The 23,457-nt window shown below is 34.4% G+C and overlaps 1 protein-coding gene across 1 annotated transcript in view; it reads left to right on the top strand.

The window, feature by feature from the left end:
• Positions 1 to 23,457, top strand: part of CACNA2D3 (calcium voltage-gated channel auxiliary subunit alpha2delta 3) — a 395,935-nt gene that overhangs the window by 299,566 nt on the left and 72,912 nt on the right. Inside the window, exons 18-27 of the mRNA XM_042880325.1 lie at positions 2,282 to 2,365; positions 7,631 to 7,702; positions 7,958 to 8,019; positions 9,787 to 9,854; positions 11,629 to 11,674; positions 11,822 to 11,919; positions 12,715 to 12,808; positions 14,199 to 14,294; positions 15,547 to 15,668; positions 16,260 to 16,340. Of these exons, the coding sequence (XP_042736259.1) occupies positions 2,282 to 2,365; positions 7,631 to 7,702; positions 7,958 to 8,019; positions 9,787 to 9,854; positions 11,629 to 11,674; positions 11,822 to 11,919; positions 12,715 to 12,808; positions 14,199 to 14,294; positions 15,547 to 15,668; positions 16,260 to 16,340 (823 nt within the window). The remainder of the gene's footprint in view (positions 1 to 2,281; positions 2,366 to 7,630; positions 7,703 to 7,957; positions 8,020 to 9,786; positions 9,855 to 11,628; positions 11,675 to 11,821; positions 11,920 to 12,714; positions 12,809 to 14,198; positions 14,295 to 15,546; positions 15,669 to 16,259; positions 16,341 to 23,457) is intronic.

The raw sequence follows: 23,457 nt of genomic DNA, 5'->3' as shown, positions 1-23,457 counted from the left end.
ATGCACAATATGGAATCTATATAATTGAAATAAATAAAGCCATAATCAATAAGATACAAACAATTTATTATATACTCGAAGCCCACTTCTGCCGTCAGACACACGAGATCAATTCTTATTGTCATAAGTAAGGACTTGCACATGTGTCTGAGAATGCAGTATAGCCCAGAAGCCCTTCCACATCTGTGGGTAAGGATGTAATTAAACATTGGACACAGTACAGGAGTTGTTTCACATTTGTTCTACTCAAATGATCCCAGTTAATTTCTACGTAACACTTTTAAGCTCTCAGTATTTTGGATCTCTACTTCCACAATTCCTATGCTGGAGTAAATAAATAAGACCAGAGCTTTGCTTGGTTAATTGATGCAGCCACAGAGAATAGGCATAGTTAGTCCTTGTAACGATTAAAGATAATATTGATATAGCTACAGCCACAATTAGAGGTTTGCAAAGCATAGAAAGTTACCAAAATGAAGTCCTGCTCATGAAGCAGATGTTATCCTCTCCTTTTTATCCTTGTGAGATTTAACTATAGGGGCTTCCAAGTTTTGTACTTCGGTACTTGTGTATAGTTGTATAAGCTATCAGAGCATAGTGTGGAGCAAGAGTTAATTGCAGCCGTGAGATGCTTGAATTCACAATCTGGCATATGGACATGGACTGAAATGAGAAAATCTTTATATCTCTGAATATCCCATCTGTTGAATAGCATCAGCCCAGAAGAGGACACCCTGTTTGTTCTGAGAATGCAAACTTGTAGTAAAAGGGGCAGTAAAAATGCGTGAAATTATTCTTCTGTTACATTCATATGAACTGTCGGAAGTCAGTCTGAGAGTTGCACCAACAGAGTAGCGAGGATTTTTTTATGAATGAGATTTTTTTTTATGAGAATGAGAATTGACTCAGGATTTTATCCCGCATAGATTCCCAAAAGACTGATCAGTAAAAATAACTGTTTCCAAGTTCTTTTGAGGGAAATAATTTTGTACTAGCAGAAATATTACTGTTGTTCCAATATCTCAAAACCTGTGATTACAATTCAGCAGCTTTGTCATGCTTGTTTTTAAATACTGCTACCCTACAAAATCAGTGGTGAGATTCACATGAGAATAATTTAGAAAGGAAGGTATCAGGATGGGAGTAACCTTTCAAATGCTCAGAGACCAGGTCTCCATGGCCTCTCTGTGATGTGCAGACCAGGACTGCAAGTTCCTGCTGCAATGACCCCAGTGATAAACAGTACTGAGCACTTAAAGCTTTGATTGGTGGTATGGTTGGTCCTGCCCTGAGGGAGGAGAATCAGACACATATTGTTCCTTACTGGTGCAATCTCTATCCTATCGTTCTGTTTCTGAGGAGTTGCAGAATTGGAGTAATTCTCACAGTTCTCAGCACCTCTCATCATAACTCATGGAAAGACTTGTGGTCATCCTCTCCCTTATTTGCATAATAAAAGATAAATGGTCGTTATTCATATTGCACAGATCTGCTCCCATTTTTAAACATTTCAAATAGATTCTCATATTTTTTCTTAACTGTTCACAGACCTTCCTAAATACTTTTCTTCTTCCACTGATCAGGGTTTTTATTACGCTAGTGGGCTCACTCATTTGAATGTTCAGCAGAGGGCAGAATTTCCTATATTATAAATTCCCTAGTGTCAAATCAATTTGTCACTAGAATGTTTATTTAAAATGTGAGATTTACAGGGTAACAGTGACTAGTGATAAAAAAAAAAAAACCCTATAAATTATTAGTATATTACTTTTTTCCCATGAAGTTGTAGATAAAATGTAGTATCAGCAAATGTTAACACCACACTTCCCAAGACTTGCATCTTATCTTGTTTAAAGAGAAACGTGTAAACATTTTCTTGATAAGATTATAGCAAATATAACTTCCTGTACAGCTGAGATTGTTAGTTTGAGACATTTAACATAAACTATAAGAGGAAGGTCTAATGTAGGGTTCCATATGAGCTGAAAAGGTACAACTGCTGAATTTGACTTCTCTGTGTGTCCTTCATAACAACTTCATATCATGGCAACAGATCACGCAAATAATCATGTATGAAGTATTTTTTTAGTGCACAGAGTATATTTTTCCAGCAGTGTTGTTCATTATCTATCAATTAAGCTGCCTACTCTTTTAGGCGTAGTATTTCCGAATAAAATCAACATACATCCAAGTTAAAAAAAAAAAAAAAAAAAAAAAAACACTTCTGTTACAAAATTTTTGTAGAGGGTGTGCTAAACATTTCATTCTTTTTTTATGCCAGTATGAAGAAGGGAAGAAACGAAGAAAGCCCAACTACAGTAGTGTGGATCTTTCTGAGGTTGAGTGGGAAGACAGAGATGATGTGGTAAGCGATGTTTTAAAACCCTATCAGAAAGACTGTACGTGGAAATTGTTCAAGTAGTTATCAGAGCAGCCACTTGACTGCCCTCAGAAAGGGAAAAACAATAGTCCACTTTACCTGGTTCAGAATTTCATGACTTTTTTTTACATATATATATAGGCTCTCATATGTAAATGCACATGAACCTCTAACATAGACTCCTTGTATGTTTGGTAAAACCCGTCACCCAACTTGTATGCTCCACGCATCCTGTTGTATATTTTTGCTGGACAACAAGAGAAAGAGAATATCTCTCTTGGGCCCATCTAGACAACTGCTGAAGCTCAGAAATGAAACAGAGTGCCTAACTTCTCTTTAGGAGATCCCGCTTTCCTTAATGAAATAATGAGAACTTTTTTCCTTAGTGTACAAAATCCATATGAATAAGCAAATTGGATTCTCTGTTTAGAACAGAGTCGTTAAAGATTCTCTCAAAACTCCTAATTACCTACTACCAAAGTCAGGACTGCATGTCTGCGTTTTTCATAGATGTTTCTCTCTCCCCACCCTCTTTGTGAATGGTGAAACAGTTCATTTATGTTTTTAGCAATGGCTGTTTCATCAGGTGATAGATTGTCCTCTTCCTTTCCTAGGAGGCCGTCTTACTCCTTACTTAAACTTGGGCATTGGATTGTTTTTTGTATAGTTTTGCATCGTTTTATTTGCATGCATTACTTAAGACTTCCTCATTAGATGTTCATGTTCTGTACCAGCCTTCTGTAATCTTGGCAATCAGGCTGACTTCATACCTTACCTTTTATCTTTGACAGCATATTACTCAATCAGTTCCTCTGCAAATGACCTTTTTAAATTTTCTTCTCTCCTTTCAAATGTTATTGCAGTAGTTAAGTATGGCTTTTAAACCTTCATGAATTTGTTTTTCTTCTTGTTTCTCTTTGTTTTTGTTACTTTTTACTTCTTCCAATAATTTATCTGTTTAATTTCTACAGTTTTAATCATTCATTATTTATGATCTCTTAGAAATTCAGTGGTTTGGTTAAAGTAACATTGAAGCATTTATCAGACATTGGAAATTACATTTTATTTATAGTTGTGATTTGTTCTGAATGCACATGAAAGCAAGAAGTCCAGATTCAGCTCTCTCTAACTGTTTTCCTTGAAATCCCCAAGATCTGCCAGATTTTTTGAAAATTTCTAACATAAATTGAATTTTTCAAATCTGGAAACCTAAAGAAAGTTAAATTTCACATTCTGATAAAAGGTACATACATAAAATTTACCTTTCCCTGTAACGTAAAAAAGTGAAAAGGTGAATTTTAATTTTGACATAGAAACAAACAGCAGTCCTAATATTTCATCCTTTGAATGAGAAAAATATTTATCTACATTGCAAGTAAACTAAACTGAGCATAAACTGACAGGCCTCTGCCCTCCCCCCCCACCCCAGTCCCACAAAAAATGGGAAGGAAGGAAGGGAGGAAAAGAGCAGCAGCAACAATCTATGGAGGAAAACTTATTTTACTATAATATTGGAATACAAGATAACACAATATATACAATTTAATTGAAATTGAGATGAATAAATCAGACAAGATGAGAGAGAGAGTTCCCGGGACCGAGTCAAACCTGAAAAGCTTGGAACGGCTAGGAAAGCACCCTCCAGCACCCACTGCAAGGCAGCAAGAGAGCGCCCCCCCCACCCGGAAGGGCCAGATCCCGTGACTGCTGTAATGTACAGGGATAGGTACCTGGGATTGGGGCAGTGACACTTTAATGCCCCGTACACTACATGATGTTTTGATGTGGAATACTGAAACCCGGAAACAAAACAAAAACAAAAACAAAAACATAGAACCATAACACATTTGTAGAAAAAACCCGCTCCAGTGTCCAGTAATTAATTAAAAAAAAAAAAGGAAAAAAAAGATAAATCATAATTTAAATTATTTTTTAGAAATATTTAATACATAATAGAAAACAACTAGATGTTGTAGCATTGGACAACAGTCGTTTTGTAGAAGCATACACATTTACTGTTTGATGGTCAGTGGCAAGGTGTTTTCTGTAAAAACAGCATGTTGAGTATAGTAGAAAAAGTCTTAGCATTCTGCAGGTTTTCCTAATATTTTAGCAATGCCACACACAAGTGGACACTTGATGTAATAATCCAAACAGGAAAAAAAACACAAGTCATATTTTTACAGTTATTTTTAAAAGCAAGCCTGGTATTATTACACGTGTTTTGTGTTTATGAAATAATATACAAGTCAGTCATTTATACCATGTTTCTAAGGCCATTGGAGAGGCTTACTGTCTGAAACACTAATAGCAGAATAAATGAGAAAGAAGAATGAAATAAAAGAATATCAGAGCTACAGACAGAGTCTTTAATGACATTAGATCTAGAGAGAGACTTTGTTCTTGTTTTTTTCCAAGCTTTAGTAGTAAAGCATTGTTTGTTCCACTGTAGAGGGAAAGAATTCATGTATTCATAGAGCTGCCTTTAGCAGCATAGAAAACTATTGGTATATTTGTCTACTATTAAACAGTTATGTAGAGGCTGATTAGGCTGCTTACTTTTTACTACATCAATTCAATGGTTGCATAATTTTCCAAGTATATAGAATGATCTCACATTATAGCAGTGAAACTAGATTGTTAGCAATTGATTGGAAGACATTTAGTTGAAAGAGCAGTAATACTTATCACTATCAAGAGTTGAATGAATGAATAGGTTTTCTCCAGAGATTCAATATGGAAAAAGTGGCAGAAATAAGTTTAGAAATTTTTTGCTATGAAATGGAGTATGTATATTCATCTGTAATTTTTCAGGTTGAAGTATCTGCCATCTTGCTTTTACTTCATTTTATAATATACCATGATTTCTAGCTGAATGAAGGTTTGTTCTGGGGGCTCTTTTTGTTTTGTTTTTTGTTGTTGTTTTGTTTTGTTTGCTTGTTTTTTAATAAAACACTATGAATGACTCTTTGGGGCTCAAAGCCAATTGAGGCATTACTTATTTTATGCACTTGAGAAGGAAGATGGGACTGCAGAAGAACTGAGAAACCAGATTACAAAGCCAAGAAATGTAATCACAAGCAAAAAGACAAAGGAAAGTCAAACTCTAAGTTCCACATGCAGACTTGATCTTAAACACTACTGAGAGTTGGAGGCCCTTTTCATAAATCTATGACTTGCCTGAGGCTTGCAAGAGGAATGGGTCTCAGACAACTGCAGGCACCAATGGGAGAAAAATGAAAACCATGTTAAAGATAAATGGAACTGTTCTGTAAATGTTAGAAAGTAGATGGTTAATTAAGACCAGCTCTCCAAGTACAAAACCACAAAAGTTAAAATGGGAAAATATTTCCAGAATTGCCTATTATGTATTGTTAAAAAAATCTGCAGTAAAATATATGCTTTATTTTATACATGCCCCCAGCTAAAATTATCCTTTTACACTCACTGTCAGAAGAGTAAGCCTGTTAATGGAAATGTAGATGCTCCAGAATTAAATTTAAAGAGCGGCAAAGTTTGCAGTTTTAGATAGGACAGCCATACACAACTTCATCGTGAAAATAAAACCAGATATTTCACTGGCAATTTTGGGCGTTCTCTTTTCACTCTGTACTAACTCAGAAAGTCTGCAGAGTGCATTGACATGACTATCTTCACAAATTTTGATTAAAATCTGACTGAATTGCCCAGCCTGGCAATGAATGGCACGAAGTGCAGGAAAACAAGAAATATTTATTTTGCAAGAACGCTATGTCCAAAATTGTGTTCAGAGAGATAAGCAATAGAAGAGAGATAAAAAAGCTTGTTTTGTTGATATTATCCTGCATTTTCAATACCTCTACCAAGGCAGTGGGAATTTACCAGCAGTATTGAAGGGTTCCTATTGTAATGAAAATTGTTGTTGTAGAAGATTTAATTTATAGATGTTTCTTACCACAAGAAGCGTCCCACAAGTATGGCAATATCACGTTGTTATTGAAGATATCCCTTAAAAAAGGCACCTTAAACTTTCTGCTTCTTCCATCCATAAATCTGGGAGCATAAAATACTTTCATGTTTCTATGGTATAACTGTTAAGTAGTATGTTTGTAATTTCTTCCCTGAAATTCAGAACAGGAAGGTGGACAAATTCAGAATACAAATGCTGAGAATTTTTCAGAAACCAGGTCTTGTCATAGTTCAGTTTCAGCCCAACATCCCCATTCTCAGATGGGCTATGGTAGTGTAGCCTGTGCACCTTGCTAGGTACACCTCATGATTTTGGTGCATAGTCCTGATGAACAGCGATGGCATGTTCCCCTAAAAGAGAGACTGTGCCAACTGATGTCTTCCGGGAGGAAACCTCTCCTTTTCTGGGGAACAAATAGGTGTGCTAAGGAAAGGCACTGTAGATGTGATGTCTAAGGGATTTGTAGCACAAAACCTGGAACTCATGCAGAAGCTGGCATAAAGTTACTGAAGGGTACAGGGAGAAGCCTTTCAGGCCTCACAGAGCGCAGGAAGACACCTTGGAATCACAAGTGACTGGACATTTGTGGCAGTACAAACAGGAACAGATTTAACCAGCAGAATAGAAGGTAAATCATTCTGTATGAACACTTTGAGTATATATATTTTTTTTCATTGCAACTTTAAGTTTTCTCTCTTTGAAAAATAATTGTGAGTAGATCATAGTGCCCTGGAGCTGTGTGTTCCCATTGCAACAGGTTACTGATGAAGTGGGCTGTTGTGCTTCTACTACTTGCAATTTTTGATGCAATAGGGATGTAGTTTCTCATGCTGGTTTGGGATGCAACCAAATGTAGAGAGTAAAGCTGAAGCAGAGTGAATAATGAGGTCATAAATGGTCTTTTCTCTTTTTCTTTTGATATTTTATATATGACTATGAAGTATTTTAAAATGAACCTTGGTCTAACTCCAGGCACCAAGTCTAGTGCTTAACCCCCTCTATAGTAATGGCGTATTAGTTTTCAGTTAAACTGTTTATCCTGTGTAAAATCCAGATTACTACAGGAAGGGTTATTTTACCATTAAGGATGCTGAGAACTGCTTTCACACTTCCACAGTTTGCCTGAAGTTCTGTGGCAGGAGCCTTGGCCTATAGACTACCATAAAATCTGTAAGGGGTTTGTTTCATGTCTAGCAGAACTACTTATAACTGAATGCTTAGGTCATATGAATGTAGCAAAGAGCTCAAAGAATTGCAGAATTTGTAAATAAAGCATTTGATACACATTTCCTTCATTGTAGCTTCGAAATGCAATGGTGAATCGCAAAACAGGAAAATTCTCCATGGAAGTGAAGAAGACAGTGGACAAAGGGGTAATGTTTGAAATATCCTTCCAACTGGTTATAAAGCAAGCTGTTTGTTTTTGTTTCTGTTTTTTTTTTAATTTTTGCAACTTTTAGGATAGATTACTACAAGCGTTATTCACCATGGTATATTTTTTCACACCCTGAATGTATACATTGCTTGTAATTTTTATCACTGACTAACTGCTTGATTTTTTTATACTTTTCTTATGGCAAACTAACTGTTTTCCCCCTTCTTTTCTGACTTTCTTGTTCTGAATCTAGAAACGGGTATTGGTGATGACAAATGACTACTATTATACAGACATCAAGGGTACCCCATTCAGGTAGAGCCGACCATAATAAATGGCCGTTTCATCAGACTCATTGGACTTGCATTTGTACAGAGCTTGTGAACTCATTAAAAGCTCATCAGCAAAAGCTGACAATAAAATATCCCTGGACAATGCTGGAAATAGCAAGGGAAAGGAGCTAACTAGTATTCCTTTCAGCTTTTCCAGGGATGGAAAGTTTGTGCAAGCTCACACAGGCAAACTTTCAGTGTTTGTCATGGCTTACGTTTCATTAAAAAAATATTCAGTTGAGGTTTACATTGAACGAAGGGCCTTTGCAAGTACATAGAGAGCTATAAATACTGTAATCCATTTAAGTAATTACGTATTGACCCTTATTTTGATTTTTTCAACAACAAAATGTAGTGTAAAATGAGGTAGTATTTCACTTCTATTTTGAGGTTTGGATATTTTGTTTCTCTGAACTACCTAGAGTGTATTTGTGTAAATAAAACTGAGCGAGGCAGCCATGTTATTTTGCCACGCTTCTTAGCAAAAATAAAAAAAGGCAAGAAGTCACTTTATAAATGCTCATATTTGAGTTAGAACTAATCCATTAACAAAATAATGTTGACTGAACCTTATCCTTAAAGCAGGAGTCTGAGAATTAAAGTACTCAACTGAAATTTTCTTCAATGGAACCTCAACACAGAACTCAAGCTACGTTTTTACATAGAGAAAATATAGGCACATTTCTCATCTCTGATGCATGTGTTTATTCTTCTTAAAATCCACACATGTGTTGTTAAACTCAGTGTAATTTTTGTGGAATGTCATTTTTACTCTATTTAGTAAACAGATGTGTGACTACATATATGCGTGCAGTATGGCTTCCAATCCTTAGGACAGAAATAATAGTAGTAAAATTCTCCTTTTTCAAAATGATCTGTATGTAGTTATGATGGGATGAGAACATAGCTTCAGGAAGACAGCAGGGGCAACATTTATTAAAATATATACTGAAATGTCAAAGATGTTTACTTTCTGCCTATTTCCAGATTGAGCTTTTGATTGCATCATGTGTGCTCTTGGATTTGATGCCTCTACATATCCTTAAAGGATGAACCCGTGCTTTTCAGTTGTAATGATTACAGACAGGATCCTAACCTGAGATACTTTCTGGCATTCATTTATTTAAGGCAGTTATCCTGTGTATGTATTCCATATGAAGAGCCATGTATCCTCCATCTGGTTCATTACATTTGAATTCTGTTAATGGTGGATGAAAAGCAACACAAAACAAAGCACTTAACTGTAAAAGTTTATGAGGCTAAAGTTATTGCAAAAATATTAAACTAGGAAAAAAATATGAATAGCAGAAGAATCCAAGAAGAATCGTGCTGCTGTTGCTACATATGAAATTATTTTCTTCTCAGTAGCTCCACTGATTCCAACGCTTATGAGTTTCTAAACATCTTAGTCTTGTTTCCTTCAATGTAAAGCCATAGGTATGTTCAAGGCTCAGCTGAAGATGTGTCATGCTGGGTAAGCTTAGAGGGGCATGTTTATTAGTTTGCAAGATAATACTGATGTACTGCACTTCTAAACACACTTAACAAAGGCAGTTGTTGTAGGCTCGTCAGAACAGATCCATCAGATCCTACAGAAGCAGCTAGTTGAACAATGTGATCAGTGAGGCTTTGGAAACAGTTTTTTTAAGTTAATAAACATACATAAGCTAGAAATGTTAGAATTGAAAATATCTCTGAATGTCTGTTTTTGTGTCACAGATTTCAAGGTCTGCTCTATTTCTCTGCACAGTTTAGGTGTGGCTCTCTCTAGAGGACATGGAAAATATTTCTTCAGAGGGAATGTAACTGTGGAAGAAGGTAAGATACTCTACTTCTCGTGTTCCTTACACAGTAGTTGAACTGTTGACCTAGTAGACCTAAAGCTTGCATGTTTCTCTGCAGATTCCATGAAGGAATTAGATTTTATTTTTAAGACCTTCTACTTCATGGGATTTTTTTCCTCATTTATATTACGCATAGTGAGGCCTTGAATTTTCTTTAGATGGGCATCATTTCCGCTCCTCCTCTCTCAGTGTTTCACAAACTTGTTGAACACCTCCAGGGATGATGACTCCATCACCTCCCTGGACAGCGTGTTCCAATACCTCACCATTCTTTTTCAGAGAAGAAATTATTCCTAACATCCAACCTGAACTTCCCTTGGCGTGGAACTTGAGGCCATCACCTCTCCTCCTATCATTGGTACTGAGAAGAGATTGACCCCCACCTCATTACAACTTTCCTTTATGGAGTGCAAAAAGCAATAAGTTTTCCTTGACCATTCTGTACATGGTGTACCTATCCAGTGGAGGAGTTTTATACTGTTAGGTGGTGAGGTTCTGGCAGTTCCTGACAAAGTGAGTCTTATAGGAGAGGAAATTTATCTGATTTTATTCCAAAATCTTTGTTTCCAATTCTGCTTCTTAATTCAATGGTGATTTTAATATAGTTTTTCAGATCTTTGTTCCTCAGCTTTGTTTGGCTAAAAAAAAGTTCATGTTTCTAGAAGATATATAAAAAGAAATGTTTGAAAGTTTATGAATCAGAAAAAAATATGTAGATTTAAAAAAAAAAAATAAATCTGGATATGAAGAGAGCACAGCAGGAAGCTTGGAGCTTACTCTCCAAACTGCTCCCAACCTACCTTTCACAATTATCCATCTCAGCCAGCCATTCTGATACTTCTTTCAGATCATCACCCGCTAACAAAGCCATAACCAACCATTCCTTTTCTCTCATTCTTTCTTGTCTTTCTGACTGATTCTCTGTCACTGGCACATCTCTGTCCTCTCCAAGTAATACTATTGGTATTCTTGTTTTGAATTCCCTCTTTGCCCTTATTCACCATGGCTCTGTCTTTATGTAGTATGGGCTCTGAGGGTTAAACCCAGAGACTGCCTTCTGAACCATATTTGCTTATTGTCTATTGATACATGCTTTAAGAGTTTTGAAAATTGCCATTTTTATTGTGCTATATAGCTAATGATATAGTTCTTATTTACAAGCATTTGCGTGGCCAGTTAGAACAATAAACCTTTTCTGAACAATCTTGTAAACTGCTATTTGTGCTAATAGAGAGTATGCTTAGGTTTTGGGATTTGTTCCTTTTAAAGAAATATTATTTAAAAGAGAAAGAGAAAAACTCCCATAAAAAGAGAAGTATACATTTTAGCATAAAGAACTTCACTAGCCACAAAGAACAAGGGAATATGAATAAGTGGTTTTGTTTTGTTTTTTGTTTGTTTGTTTGGTTGGTTGATTGGTTGGGTTTTTTTTCTGCTTTTTTAGCATTGTGCATTGCTCTGTTCAGGTTTTCTTCTCAACTTCAAGTGCATTGCATGAGCAGTTTGTATGAGTTAAACATGTCAATGCAAAAACATTTTTTCATTCCTTTTCATTTTTAGATCTGATTTAGTTGGGTTTTGCCATTCTGTTAGGCTCTACAATGTATTTGAATAGTTTACTGTGATTTATTATATTGTGGTAATAATGCACTTTCCAAGAAGGAAGGGTTTATGTTATGGAGTGTATGTTAATAACCATCTGTTACCCAGACTGCTCCCTAAATAAACCATTATTATTCCTGTTACAGGTTTACATGATTTAGAACACCCTGATGTATCTTTAGCAGATGAATGGTAAGCCTTAAACAAAGCATGAAATTGGTGTCTGTTACCCTTCTTGGCTTCGTATTGTTTGTGCTTTCTGAAACCAATTCTTTATGTTCAAAGAGAGATCATGCCTATGCATAATAACGTTTTAATGTTTCGACAATATGTTCTCAGGTCCTATTGCAACACAGACTTGCATCCTGAACACCGCCAAATGACTCAGTTAGAAGCAATTAAACGCTACCTCACAGGAAAAGAGCCATTGCTCCAATGCAAGTATTTTGTTAAGTATACATGTAGTAGACTTTATCCCAGCTAAAAACTGTTACGCTGTACTTTCTATGCAAAACGCAAAGCTACGTAGTTAGATAACTTGAGATTGGATTGCATGGCTGATATCACTTTCAAATTTCATTTGTTTTTGAGCTTTTTCCAGAGGATTTGTAAAAATACAGATGATACAGAATTCTGGGTTTTATGGTAAACAATGTGCCTAAGCCAAATATTCAAATTTCTGTTCAGATGGTATTGCTATACCATGCAATATTATCATTTGGTTTCGTAAGTTAAACAGAGTTAGTCTGAATCAATCCTTGGATCACTCCTCTAAAAAATGTACCAGATATTTCCAGAGTGCCTTAGGGACAATATGTATGAAGTTAGCATTTCTGGACTGCAAAACAAAATTAAAAAGTCACATAGATTAGTGCATATTTTCTCTGAGATCTTTTCATGAACTTAAAGCTTTTGTGACCTAGTGGACAGAATGGTTTTAACCTCATTTTATATGAAAATGCAAGCATGAGATATGTACAGGAATGTGTTACATGGAGTGGAAAATGCGTTTTTTTTTGCCTTTATAGTTATTAGTAATTGTTTGTGCATTGAAATAACATGAGAAAAACTACAGTGCAGTTACATATCATATAGTATTATGTAGTAAATGCTTTATATTGCAAAAGACTTGAACAAAATACAGTAGAGTCTAAAAAAATCATTGTTTAGTCATCTAACTGCAACAGAAATTATCTGCATGCGTGTTTACTGATTTTAATATAACATTATAGGTGATAAAGAATTGATCCAGGAAGTTCTGTTTGATGCAGTGGTGAGTGCACCAATTGAAGCTTATTGGACCAGTTTAGCACTAAATAAATCAGAGTAAGTAAACTTTGAATCAGTCATTATGATCGTGATTGACATGTAATAGTAATGTGTAAAAACCGGTAAAATGCTTTGCAAATCCTGGTGTTTTGTCAGATTACCAAGATTTATTTGAATCAGATTTTTCATTCCTTTTAGTTTATTTACTCAGGAATTTTAATTTTGCAAATACATTAAAGAGAATTAAAAGAGCATATTAACCAATGTATCTTAAGTACCACCAATTTTGAATTCAGTATTGTTTATGTTGCACTGTACATCATGATGATTAGTAGCATAAGGTTACTCAAATTTTACAATATATCTAATGAGATCGTATATGAAGCACAGCATACAACTGAGACTATTTCTAACAACTGTTTAGAGTAATTGAGGAATTTAATGCATAATTTACCGAAACTGTTTACTGAACTGGTAATTTGTCTTAGAACAAATTATATACAATTATATGGAGAATTTATTTTATTTTATTTTATTTTATTTTATTTTATTTTATTTTATTTATTTGCAGAGCCAAGTGTTAAGCAACAAGATATATATGTTAGGGAAAGCAGATGTTAAGATTAGCAGTTTGCATGAGATGCTGCTGATAAAAGGCAATTCTGAGAGTTATCCTGATTAGCTTTTGTTAAATTTGCATCATATTTAAAATCTGCAAGGAAAAGATATTGTTGGAAATACATACTGAATAAGTAAAATCGAATTCAATGAGACCTAATTCAGCAGGCTGATTCCCCAGTGTCCTCTTTGAAGATAAAGATAGGAAAATATTGCATGCTAGTATGCTGTAGGCATCAGTTAATGTATATAAGAAGTTTTAGGCTTTTAGGAATCCTCCTACACAATGAATTAACAACAGGTCCAGTAAAAACAAGGACGACAACCTCAGAGACATACTAGTCAGAGACTTGATCCCCTTTCATATTCTCATTTACACTAACAAGATAGGACATTTTGGAACAAAGCATGTGAGGCTCTTCTAGTCATACAGCAGCTAGTTTTTAGAACAGCTACTTTGGTCCTGATAGCAGTGCAGAAAGAGCATTTGGCCTGAACTACCTGACACATTTTTTCCTAAGGTCCAGCAGGAGATAGCAGTCCTAATGGCAGCTACATTTGATTCTGAGCTAGCTGTTTAAATCTAGCTAAGTTTTTGATGCTGGAACAGCAGTCACAGCTATGGCTTGAAGTGTAGGTGTACCATCTAAATAACATTTCTACACTGTATATTTGCCACATCTAAAAAGTAATATTAAGTACAGTTGCTTTTTTATTTTTTATCTTATTCAAAAATGTGTACGTTTGTATTTTCAGTGACCAATAATATAGCTTCATCTGCTTACTGTCTGGAAACATTGTCTTTTGTTTGTGTTCTGCTCTATTTCAGAAATTCTGACAAGGGAGTAGAAGTTGCCTTCCTTGGAACACGGACTGGACTATCTCGTATCAACCTGTTTGTGGGTCCAGAACAGCTTACTAATCAGTAAGTAACAAACCTATGCTTGGCAACTATGTGTGAAAACGAGAAAAATTGTTCATTTTTAGAAAGCATGCCTACTGTCGCTTCCAGGCTTTTGCATTTGTGCACTAAAATACGTAGGACAAATTAGGAAGATTGAATAGAATTCTTGTATATTTACAACCATAGATTTCATTTTCCCTCATTTTTCAAGTTAGCTTTATACCTTTTCTATTCAAAAGGGAGTTCAGAATATGCTACATCTGTAGGAAATATATATATATATATTTAATATATCCTCTGAAAAAATATTATGTACTTTTTAGAGTTTGTAACTTATTGCTGTGGATTCTTTTTTAAAATTGAAACAAAGCTAACAGGAGTGGACTAGGTGAAAGGATCATCAGGAGATCTCATCATTCAAAAGATTCCTTTTTTTTTTTTTTTTGCATTTTTGAAGATGTGATGTAATGCAGGTACAGCTTTCTTAAGATGGAGAGCCATAAAATAAGGTCTGATAATTAATGACTTTTTTAGTCAGCACTTTAGTAATGTCAGGCAAATATAGGCATTATACATGTGAAAAAAAACATGCGCTTTATGATAAATTAAGTTTATTGAATATAAAATTGTATGATGCCTATCTGACCACAAACTATTGTAGTGTAAGTAGTCCAAGAGATGAGATCAGTAGCACTACAGTTTCTTACTGTCAGACAACAAACCAGAACAATAGCTTGGAGACCATACTTGGTATTTATTCTCAGAGAAATTTTCCTCTGTCAACATTCCATGAAATCATTGACAAATTAAGTATGCAGTTTTCCACTACCTCTCCTTACCTATAATTTGGAAAGTAGGCTGTTAATTACTTTGTTAGGGTTGTTTTTTGGTTTGTTTTTTGTTTGTTTGTTTGTTTGTTTTCTTAGAAATAGATACCAATGGCAGCAAGCTGTCAAACCTTCAGTGACTTTTTCATTGTACAATTCTTGTGTTCTGCTGTTAAATGATTCCAAATGAGCAATTTTATTTTATATCAGTAAAAGTGTATTTAGTACTTAGTTTGTGAGGTTTTCCAATTGCAAATCTGTTACGAATGAGTAGTAGGGACTTAAGTTAACCCTCTCTTGTACAAATGATATTAGATTAACTGTCCAAAGTCATTTTATTTCCTAAAACATTGAGCTTTGTCTTTTTTTTCTCTTCTCTTTCAAATCTAGACATTACTGTGTGACATACAACAAATAAGTATTTTCTTTCTCTCTTCTTTCTCAAGAGATTTCCTGACAGCTGAAGACAAGGAAAACATTTTTAATGCTGATCATTTTCCACTCTGGTACAGAAGAGCTGCTGAGCAAATACCCGGGAGCTTTGTCTATTCAATCCCATTTAGTACAGGTCTATAATTTTGTCTTTATCTATGTTCTGAACCATATATGTTACCAAAAGGATAGCAAGTTTTTCAGAGCACAAAGGCTGTGTACTTAAGCTGAAATGTTAATATTAAAATACAAAAATATGCATTGAAATCTGCAGGTAGTTTACTGGTCCTTTGACCTGATACATCTTTTACAGGGCTCCAAGTGAAAACCCAAGATATTATGTAACTGTTGTTGAATATTTGCCTAAATTGAATTTGCAGCTTTGTATTTTAAGCAAGTCCAAAATTACAACTACTCGCATCTCTGAGAAGCCCAACCAGTTGTCATCTTTGTTGCAATTCTTATCAGAAAAGGCGAGATTGTCTCGCTAATGTCTGTGATTTAACCTTGTTGGGCTGCTTAGGAATTTTGCAACATCAGTGCTTGTATGTTCTGTTCATACATACACCATATTTGCTGTCTTTTAGCATATTTCCTGAGCACTGCATTCACTAAATTATTTTGAACTACAGGAAAAAAAAAAAAAAAAAAAAAAAAAAAGGTGAATTTCCTTATTCTGAAATATGTTTGTTTGTTTGTTTGTTTGTTTTCTTATTATACCTTGTAGAAACAGCAAACAAAAGCAATGTAGTGACAGCCAGTACTGCCATTCAGCTTTTGGATGACAGAAAATCTCCAGTCGTTGCAGGTAAAATTCTTATAGTTTATTTGTTTTGTTCATTTTTTTAAAGCAGTGTATGAGTTCCTCACTTTTTATTTTAGTTTGGCAATTATATTATGTAGGAATATAATGTTTTGAGAAGAGAGGAGGAAAAGCTGCAGTTGTATGAGAAATAATTGAATCCCTTAATAAAGAGAACACTTAATGATTCCCCTGCCTAAAAACCTGATCTTTTATTAATTGGCTATCCAAGGTCTCCATGAGCAATGGAGTTTAATAGAAATAACAATAAGCATTTTTTTGTGGATGCAATTCCACATAATCATAAAACAGAATCATAGATTCTTGTATTCTACTACATCATAAAACAGAATATCTTAGATTAAGCAAAAGGAGATGTAAGTAATGACTGTCTGTTGTGTAAGGATTCCACAGAATCCTCAGGTTTGAAAATCCTATTCTGTAATAAATACTGTGAAGTAATCAGTTTGCTTAGGTTATGCAAGTTGTGATTAGACCATAAAATATTAACTGGAAAACAAAACTCTACCATTTATCAATCAGCCAAGATTATAATCTATTAAATTATAATCATAAGCATTATATTAGATAGATAAATTATATATAATAGCCTATTAGAATATAATGCTAAAATTATAATCCTAAAGACTAAAAAGTGAAGTTTGGCAACTGTAGATTAGACATAAAACATACGAATTGAAAAATGTATTAATTTTTAATTGTTGGACATTGCTCACTTATTTTCAGATGCTTTTACTGCTTAGTTTTCTCAACATATCTACTGTTACTGAACCTGAAGTGGGAATTAAATTAAAGAAACTTCATGGCTTTTTCCAGAAATCAAGCCATTTTAGAGAAAATTAGGTAGCTACCCCATGAAACAAGATCCTATTCTTCTCATATAGATTTTTTTTTACTTCTCCCTTATTTTTTCATTTTTCGTTTTTCATTAGGAGTGAAGGTCCTTTTAAGATCTATATAAACCATTTTGCATGAAAGTATCAGTCAGCCACAGCCAGTACGAGACAAATAAGTACATGCATTATTTTTGTCCTCTTTCGGATGAAGATCATAAGCGTACTTTGACATTTGTATTTTTTTTCCATCAACAACTCTCAACAAAGTACCCAGTGTCTGGCCCAAATTTTAGATTTGATTATAGGGTCGACATTGGTCCTTTTAAGCAAATGTGTCTAGGACAGAAGCTGTAGCAGAGGTAAACGGTCAAAGTTTGAAGGTTTTGTTTGCCAGACTTGAGAGACTGAAGTAGGATATATTTTCAAATGCTTACATTCAGGTTCAGATTTGGCTAAAATATCTCATTTTAATTTGGGTGAACTAAGTATTTCTCATTCCCATTTGGTCTAAGTGGATTACAGAAAGCAGAAGCCTGATATGCACATTTCATATAAAAATCACTGTGTTCCCAAGAGGGGTTTGACTGAAAGTAAAGCTGTGCCAGAATATTGTTTATTGCAGATAACTACAAGAGTTTAAGACAGGCAAAGAGAAAATAGAGCATTGCTATGAAATGGAAACGTGAGTTAGAACTGCCCACAAGAATGGAGGAAAAAAGAAGAAAACTAGCCCTTTCTGCACATTCTGCAACCATGTTTTCTTAATCGTTTTTGTTTGATTCTATACTTGTAGGTAATGAGCAGTTATAACAATATGCAAATTTAGATAAGGCTCATTGGAAGTAGGACGACTCAATCCTGTAATGTAGGCACTAATTCCTAGTGTTAGTGAGTCTCCAGACTTACTACAGGAAACTTGAAGTGATTTGTTTTCTAAAATCCCCTGTCTCTTTCAGCTGACTTTTTTTTTTTTTTTTTTTTTCCCCGAGTGCAAGTTTCTATGGCAAGTGTGAAAGGAGATAAGTCTTTAATGTATTTGAGGTAACAGCATGCTTATTACTCTTTGCACAGAGCCCAATTTACTTGCAGGAGAGACAAGGAAAGCAGGTTTTTTTGCATTTAAACCATGTTTATGCTCAAATTTTTTTGTCTTAGTATTCTCTGTTATCATGCTTCCTGTATTTAATTTACATTATAATGATCAGTTTCTTCATACTGCCCACATTACAAAGCTAAGGAGAACAACAGATGGTAAAATTTTGTTTTGTTCTTCCAAGATGCAAAAGTTGTAGAATTACCCTAGAGAAGACCAGGCTGGAATGGACCTCAGAGATCACCTGGTCCAACCTTTCATGTCCAAAGTGGGGTCTAGACAAGGTTTTAATAAATCTTCTCTAGCTGGAATGTAATATTAGAAGCTATATAAAGGCAATGTTGCTTTTAGTGGCAAAGGTAGCAGCAGTCGATATGGGATTTCTCAATCTAGTTATTATAAATGGAGAAAATTGACTGAATTAAATCTTCCGACGTTCATTTGAAAAGTAGTATATCTATGTGAAATGTTGATAGCATTCAGCACAAGGGTTTTGTATTCTTTGATATTGCATGACGACCAAACTTAGTTCACATTCTTGATGTGAGCATCTACTTCCAAATGCCTGAGGGCACCTATGTGAATGCAACATAGAACTTGTACAATCTGTACATGTTTGTTTTTAGTTCCTTTTTGAACCAAGAAAAGTGATGGTTTCATCATCATAATTTTGTTTAAAATCAATTTCTAAAGATATAGACTGGTTATATACATGAATTCGTTGTACAGATGACCCAAAGTTCAGCCACTGTCAGTGTCTCATTGACTGAAAATCTATTTTAGTGATTCTGCCAATCATTAACATCTTGAACAGTAGTTGTGCTTTACATGTAGTCCTTTCAAGAGAATATATTTACTGTTACTTTTCAGGATGATTAAAGATGGCCCTTTTTTTTTTTTTTTTTTTCTCATGGCCGTAATTTTCTGCTGGGAAGCACTTAAAAGATAAGAAGAAAATAGGAGATACTTTTTAATAATGACAATTCATATTTTTACTTAAAGTCTTGTCTATCTTTAGGTATGTGATACATAAAGTTCTGGTGAAGCTGTCCTTCAAATACATCTCAGGTGCATTCAGTTCCATGGTACATGATGCAAAAGTAGCCAACAGACTACTCCCTTGTTTTCTGCCACAAAGTGATGCCGTGAGACCAATAGAAATAATTTATCACAGAAAACATTTATTAGGAAGAAATTTGATTCAGCTTACATGAATGGAAGGAATAGCTTTTAAAATTGTGCTGCTGATTTCTGCTTAAAAAGCAGATCATACCTGTTACTTAATGTTTATATATCACTTACATTTAAAATTACATCAGAGTATATTTGTAAAAATATATCTGAAGCAGTTCTTTGTAATTAGGAGGAGGTCTTCTCCTCTGTGGATACTCACTCTGTCATCATCACTATCAGGATCATCAGTTTTTTAAATACTTATATTTAAATATAGTATTTTTTATATTTAAATACAGATTTTTAAATAATTTTACCAAAAATCCTTACTATGCAAACATAGAATATTACGTTTTACACCAGTAAATAGATTGGCCAAGGTAAAACTAAGCTCATTTTGCTTTCCAGTATTTAACTATTCAGATTGGATTCTTTCTAGAGCCCAAAGTTTTTGTCTCCAAACAGGAAATTATTTTATTCTGTGTTTAATATTGCCAAACAAGATGATAAAATTCTTCAGATATTTTGAATGATACGATTTGAAAATTTAGGTCCTCCTTTTTGTTTCCCCATCCATAAAATAAGTGAAATTTTTATCATACTTTCTTTCAGCACTAATTTGTTAAAAATGACATGTGATTTTGAATGCCACAGTAAAGTGACCCTGAAAATCCTGCTGTTTAAGCTATTTCAATCCGTGCCTTGAGGAAAAAAAAAAAAGAATGACCTAAACTCTCACATTACTCTTAAAATACAAGTATGTCTGTTTTAGGCTGGTCACACTTCAGGTTTTTTTCATCTTTCTCTTTGAATCAGCTTCTGCAGTACAGCAGTTTGAAAGGAGAATCAAGAAGCATACCAGTTTTCCAGTAACTGAGACTTAGTTATGTAGGCTCTAAGCAAGCAAGATCTTTTTATATTTTTATGGAGGAAAATGTGAGTATTGTATGGGAGACTAGCTGCCTTTAAATGACAAAACTTATGATCTTCATCTTCTTTCTGGTGTGTTAGCAATCATATAAATGCTACTTTGAAATTCTATTTAGGATTTTTATTATTTTTTTTTTCCATGAATTAGAATGAAGTTCGTATGCACATCTCTCTTTGAGCAAGATCCAGCACATGTTTTGAAGAAGTGACTCCCATTAATTTAATTAAAACTAGCTTGAACTACTTTTATTTCTAGGAGTGGCAGGTATTGTAAATGTCTCACAAATAGTTAAGTCATCTATTGTTTCAACAGCACAACAGTATTGTATCTATTTTAAACCTCTCAGTTCTGCTTGCATTTTTTTTTCCCCTTTTTGCTACGTGAATTGCTTTGGTATTACTATATTAAAAACATGCGTGCAAATGTCACTGTCATACACAGTCCTTAAAATTTATGGCACTATCCATAAAACTGCTTTTTAGTATGAAGGCTTAAGGGAAAATGAATATGTCATCAGAATGACACACCAACCAAATTGTTGAATCGTTCTAAAATAGATGTTTTCCTTGTCAGGCAAGACAGTGATTTACTTAATCTTTACTCCACATTGTAAGCCACAGAAGATTATATTCAGCAGTAGTGTTTAGTAAATCCCTCAAAATGCTTTGCATGCTTTGGTGGAAAACCACTATTTTATTTTTTTTCTGCAGTTTCTTGTTCATTTTGAATATTATCTGTGTACTCATAAATGTAATATTAGTCTATAGACTAGTGTTTTCAGCTTCAGGAAAATTGGAATGTGTATTTGTACAGTCTAGCATTAAATAACTGATGGACTCAGGATAAAAGCCATGACTTGCTTAGGAAATGTACTCTGTAGGTAATGCATGAAGACATGCAGAGTGCCCTACTGAGTGCTTCAGAACAAGTAGTTAGATTCTGCTTCTCACCACCACCCGAGCAGTGAATCTAAAGTTAGATGGTATACTCAGAATTCACGTATTTGCATTCATTTCTATTTGTTCTCAAGTAATTTTACCATACAGAATTAGTATTTGGATTAATCAAATAACATGGCTCTTTAAGATGTTTCTTTGCTAGTATTTGCTCCAGAATGTAAACCCTGTTTAATTCTTGGGCTCTCCTTAGCAGTTCTCTGGTGGATGAATTAGATCAATTTCCCAACCTGTACAATAGGACAGATACAGAGTAAATTCCACAGAGCATTTTTCACTTCTGCACTTTTCCTTTGCTTTTGGGGTTTGTTTGTTCATTCGATTTTGAGCTTAAGTAGAAGAATGAATCTTGTGATCTAAAGCAATCTGATTCTAAATAATTCTGAATAATTCTTCTGGCACAATAAATCCTTGATTGTAGTATGACACAGCAGAAAAGACGTCAGGTACTTTTAAAAAATTCAAATAACACAGCACAAGGATGAAACTCAAAAGCACTTTGAATGATTCTCTGCCGTTACGTAGTATATGAATACGTTAACTCCAGTTTAAGTACTGGGGATCAATTAATCCGTTTCCCACTGTAAAAATATTTGAAAACATTAGCAGTTTTACTGTGTGTTTGTTTTGTCTTGAACTGAGATGGTAATCTTGCACAAAAATTCATACCTATATTGTGTACAGCCGTAAAACTATGCGGTATCCCTCAGTAATCAGAGACAACTGTGCCTTTCACTGGTTTGTTTATTATGGATTTCCAGTTCCTACTCCTTCTCCCCTGTTGTGGCTTACTGCCATATCCAGATGACTGATGTTGCTGCCTGTCTCATCTGGGGAGTGTACAGTCACATTTCAGATGATATAAGCCTAGGACGTATTGAGACCTTTTGTGATTGTTATTACTGTGACACTTTTCAACCACGTTCAAAGATCAAAGCTGTAAAATTCAGCATGCTTTCTGTAAGCTTAACTAAAACCTGCACATCTTTGTGTTTGGGCCAGCAAAGATAAATGGTTATTAGTAGGCAACAGTTGGTCGCTTATTGTTAATGCTGTTAATGATAAGCTGTGTGTAATGTCATTCAACTCTACTTTGATATTCAAGAAGAGTGATCCTGATTTTGGTAGGACGTGGGAAGACTTTTTTTTTTTTTGCAAGTTTTGAATGGAAAGGCACATATGGCAAACAAATATGTTTCAATTTAAGCTTTATTTCTTTTGATGTAGTTTCTAAGGACAATTCCTGTAAAGAATATTACCATATTGTCATTTCTAAATTCTTCTAAATTGACATTTTAGAAGGCCAGCTTTTCAGAAAACATAGTAATATTGTTAATCTCTATATAATATTCAGGAATAAAACAATATATTTTCTTTACCTTTGCAAATACTGTGGCAAATAATGTATCCTGATTTTTTTTTTTTTTTTAATTTTATTTTGCTGAAAGAAGATTAGAAAAAAAAATACTGTGCTTACCATAATACCACTTACTAGATTGCTGGAAAAATAACAAAGCTTTCTCAGCAACCTTTATCTGAAATATAAAGCTGTGCAGACAACTTATTTCAGCAGCAGATGTCCACTGCTAAGCTTCACAAATTAAGGATGCTTCTGTGGGGAATCCCTAGATCCCGTCTACTACGTTACAGTCAACAGTCGTTATGGACAATTTGTTATAGGCAACAAAATTGCACCTTTATATCTATTTTTTAGTTTGTTTCTTCTACTGAAAAATAAATATTTTTACATTGATTAATTCAAGCAATTCAATATGTTTCTCTTTTGTTTGTTTTTTGCATAAATAAATGGAATTTGATAACTGCAGACAGTTGTAAATTTATATAGTCTTGCCAAAGTTAAATGAGACATTTCTTGGGTGGTATTATTATTATTATTATTATTATTATTATTATTATTATTAAAGAACATTTATTTTGAAAGTATAAATCAGGTTCTGCATGGATTGGCTTGCTGTACTCCCACAGCACAGTGAACAAACAGAAATACAAAATACTTTGCTTTCTGGCTGAACTCCATATCAATTCACAGCCTTATTTGTGCATAAAAATCCCCAAAGGATTTTAAATTTGACTTGGAAAGTGTTCCTTTAAA

The sequence above is a fragment of the Lagopus leucura genome, unplaced genomic scaffold, assembly GCF_019238085.1.
Source record: "Lagopus leucura isolate 7727_CA_CO unplaced genomic scaffold, USGS_WTPT01 Super-Scaffold_100026, whole genome shotgun sequence".
NCBI classification, from domain to species: domain Eukaryota; kingdom Metazoa; phylum Chordata; class Aves; order Galliformes; family Phasianidae; genus Lagopus; species Lagopus leucura.
The sequence above is the reverse complement of the archived record's forward strand: the minus strand, read 5'-3'. Positions and strand labels throughout refer to the sequence as shown.